The following is a 3649-nucleotide window of genomic DNA, read 5'->3' as shown; positions in this document are numbered from 1 at the left end:
ACATGTGCAGTGCATTCCTCCATCACATGCACAGCTAGCATCCTGCACACTAAGAGGGCTGTAGAATCCATTAAAGTTCTACTCACAAATAGATGTGAAAAAGTGAAAAATGTAATTTTAAAAATTTGTATTAGAAATGTTTGCCTGCATGTCTGCTATGACAAAATGTTTATATGTATGTCTGTATATGACAAGGTAAATACAGTTGGTATAGATAACCCCAAAACTACCAGATTATTCCCATTAATTCCCATAAAAGTTTTCCATTTTAAATATTCCTGGATCATGATAACATGCCTTGGCATGGTGTCTTACACATTATATTGTGTGTGGTGGAGTCAGTGCTTGGTCTGTATCTAGACCTGGATGTCCAACTCATAATCACAATCACGCACTAAGCACACTGTCCAACCACGTTCCTCCTAAGTCAACCACTGACTGGAGCACAAGCACGCTGTGCACACAAGGATAGTGATCACTGTAACCTAAACCCTCCCTGGCATGATAACGCTGTTTATAGGGCTGGATTTAACACTTCAATAATGCTTCCTCCCTTGCTCGAAGTGAACAGTGAGCTGGTATGATTGCGTTTTAACTCAGCAACTTTCCAATGGATCTCTAATCCCGTCTCAGATCAATGACGAGCCCCTCTAAGAGATGCTTTCAGAGTGTATAGACTACTAGCACATATACATAGATCACATATACATAGATACTAATACTAGTGTATAGCTACTAGCACATATACACAGATCTAACGTTTAGGTCCTAGTCTCTCTTCACACGAACCCCTGGTTAGTTTGCATCAGCGGGCAGCGGATAACCTGATCTGACCATGTTGTTATTACTACAAATGCTGACTCTTCTCTGTAGAAAGCACAGGACTGATGATCAGAGGCCAGACCCCGGGGGGTAGTAGAGGAGTGCATCTAACCCTAACCCTAACTAGTACTACTAACCCTAACCCTAACCCTGAGCAGAGGCCAGACCCCGGGGGGTAGTGTAACCCTAACCCTAACTAGTACTACTCCAGCTGGCTAGCTGCTTAGCTTCTAGTAGCTAACACTGAATAACCGAGCTGTGTTGTGTGTTTCTACCGAGGGGACCATCAGAGCGCTGGCTGCTATGGAACATTCTCGAAATCCGTTAGCTAGCTAGCTGCTCTAGCCCAGGTCACAGCTAGTAGTGCTATCTCTAGCCCAGGTCACAGCTAGTAGTGCTATCTCTAGCCCAGGTCACAGCTAGTAGTGCTATCTCTAGCCCAGGTCACAGCTAGTAGTGCTATCTCTAGCCCAGGTCACAGCTAGTAGTGCTATCTCTAGCCCAGGTCACAGCTAGTAGTGCTATCTCTAGCCCAGGTCACAGCTAGTAGTGCTATCTCTAGCCCAGGTCACAGCTAGTAGTGCTATCTCTAGCCCAGGTCACAGCTAGTAGTGCTATCTCTAGCCCAGGTCACAGCTAGTAGTGCTATCTCTAGCCCAGGTCACAGCTAGTAGTGCTATCTCTAGCCCAGGTCACAGCTAGTAGTGCTAGCCCTAGCCCAGGTCACAGCTAGTAGTGCTAGCCCTAGCCCAGGTCACAGCTAGTAGTGCTATCTCTAGCCCAGGTCACAGCTAGTAGTGCTATCTCTAGCCCAGGTCACAGCTAGTAGTGCTATCTCTAGCCCAGGTCACAGCTAGTAGTGCTATCTCTAGCCCAGGTCACAGCTAGTAGTGCTATCTCTAGCCCAGGTCACAGCTAGTAGTGCTAGCTAGCTCACAGCTAGGTGAGAAGACTGATACAGCAGGGCAGGCTAGCCCACCTGGACTAGAGACGGGGATGTGACAGGACGACAGCACTAGCTGGAGAACAACAAGACAACACGCTGGCCATAGTGCAGATCTGTGCTGGCTAGTGTTAGCTAAGCATGCTAGCGGTTAGCATAGTTAGCATAGTTAGCTCCCTACCCTCCCTGCCCACCAGAGCAGATCTCTCTCCCTCAGATGAAAGCTCCTCGGCTGACACACTCAACACTATCCGCAGCACATTGAGTCACCATGTCCATCACTCGTATGAACACTATTAACAGCTTTACCATCATTATCGTGATAATACAAAGAGCAAGCATCCGGTAATCCGGAACCTACCAGCAGCTCCCGTTTCTTCAGCATCTTCCGTGTGAATCCTCCGTGTGTCTCTTCCTGTTCTATCCTCTGTGTTCATTCCTCGGTGTTCAATCCCCGGTCGGTTCCCGGTTAACAGACTAGCCGGTGAGGTCACGCGCAGCTAGAACCAGAGGAGGCGTTCCCGCGTGGCTGCTAGTCTGGAGGCATACTTGTGTGTAGGCATACTTGTCTGTAGGCATACTTGTCTGTAGGCATACTTGTGTGTAGACATAGTTGTATGTAGGCATACTTCTGTGTAGGCATACTTGTCTGTAGGCATACTCGTGTGTACGCATACTAATCTGTAGGCATACTTGTGTGCAGGCATACTTGTCTGTAGGCATACTTGTGTAGGCATTAGTGTGGACATACAATGGACTCACAAATGTTTACATCACGTTTCAATAGGCTATAGCCCAATGTCAAATTTAGTCAACTATTTTTTTTTTTAAATACATTGAAAGTAATGGTAAATGGACTGCACTTATTATAGCACTTTTATCCAAAGCACTTTACAATGAAGGCCTCTCATTCACACACCAATGGCAGCAGCTGCCATGCAAGGTGCTAGCCTGCTCATTGGGAGCAATTTGGGGTTCAGTGTCTTGCCCAAGGACACTTCAACATGTCGTCAGGAGGAGCCGGGATTCGAACCGCCGACCCTGCGGTCATTGGACGACCCGCTCTACCTCCTGAGGCACAGCTGTGCACAGTGGTGCACTTGGTCTACCTAACGACTAGTTTCCCTTAGGCTACATTATTTAGTCAAATAGCCTACTTGTACTTAGTTTTGGACCAAAGCTTATAATCGTGGAAGGGACTTCTAGATCCCCCCCACACCCCCCCACCACCTGGGGGCGCTTGTCATAATATTTTTTTCTCCATTGCCAAGTATGTTTTGCTTTGTACATGAAACAAACTCTGCTTCATGTCTCAGTAAAAGTATAGTCTCTTCTACTCGTTGACCGGCAAACAGCCACCCTATATAGCTGCCCTGTTGGACAGGAACGCTCCAGCCCATCAAACACGTTCTAGTGACTGGATCACACTTAAAGTTCCACGGACTAGTACAGGACTTGGCAGGACAGCATTCACTTATGCAGCCCCAAAGTCCTGGAATGACATTCAGTCCAAGTTAAAGTTGGAAGTTCTTCCTTCCCTTACGGAATTTAAATGCCTGATTTCGTTTCTTTATGATTCATGCTGTAACTGTTTTTAACTGAGTGCACTGTACATTGTTTTGTTGTTCTATTTTGTTGTACACTCAGCAGCTCTGCAAATGAGGTGGTCTCACCTCAGAGCTCACCTGAGGATAAATAAAGGTTTCAATCAATTAGGGTTAGGTGTATTGTGGGTAGGCTACAAATATCACTTCTTCTTTCGTGTAACGTCAGAGGTCCAACTCGGTGTCGTGTAGCCATGCCAGCATCTCGGGTCCTAGGTCAAAGAGGCTGGCTTCCGAGGGTGGTCTGTACAAGGGGCAAGTGGTGATTATATGTTCGGCT

General features: G+C 46.8%; 1 protein-coding gene across 1 annotated transcript in view; it reads right to left on the bottom strand.

Moving 5' to 3' along the window:
* The window catches only part of atp2c1 (ATPase secretory pathway Ca2+ transporting 1), a gene marked incomplete at both ends in the record, with an annotated part of 52665 nt that extends 50515 nt beyond the window's left edge, over positions 1 to 2150 (bottom strand). Inside the window, 1 exon segment of the mRNA XM_084442206.1 lies at positions 2127 to 2150. Within this exon segment, the coding sequence (XP_084298332.1) occupies positions 2127 to 2150 (24 nt within the window).
* Between the last annotated feature and the right edge of the window lie 1499 nt (positions 2151 to 3649).

This window comes from Borostomias antarcticus (assembly GCF_949987555.1).
Source record: "Borostomias antarcticus genome assembly, chromosome: 8".
NCBI lineage: Eukaryota > Metazoa > Chordata > Actinopteri > Stomiiformes > Stomiidae > Borostomias > Borostomias antarcticus.
Note: the sequence above shows the minus strand (reverse complement) of the source record. Positions and strands in the feature narration are given on the sequence as shown.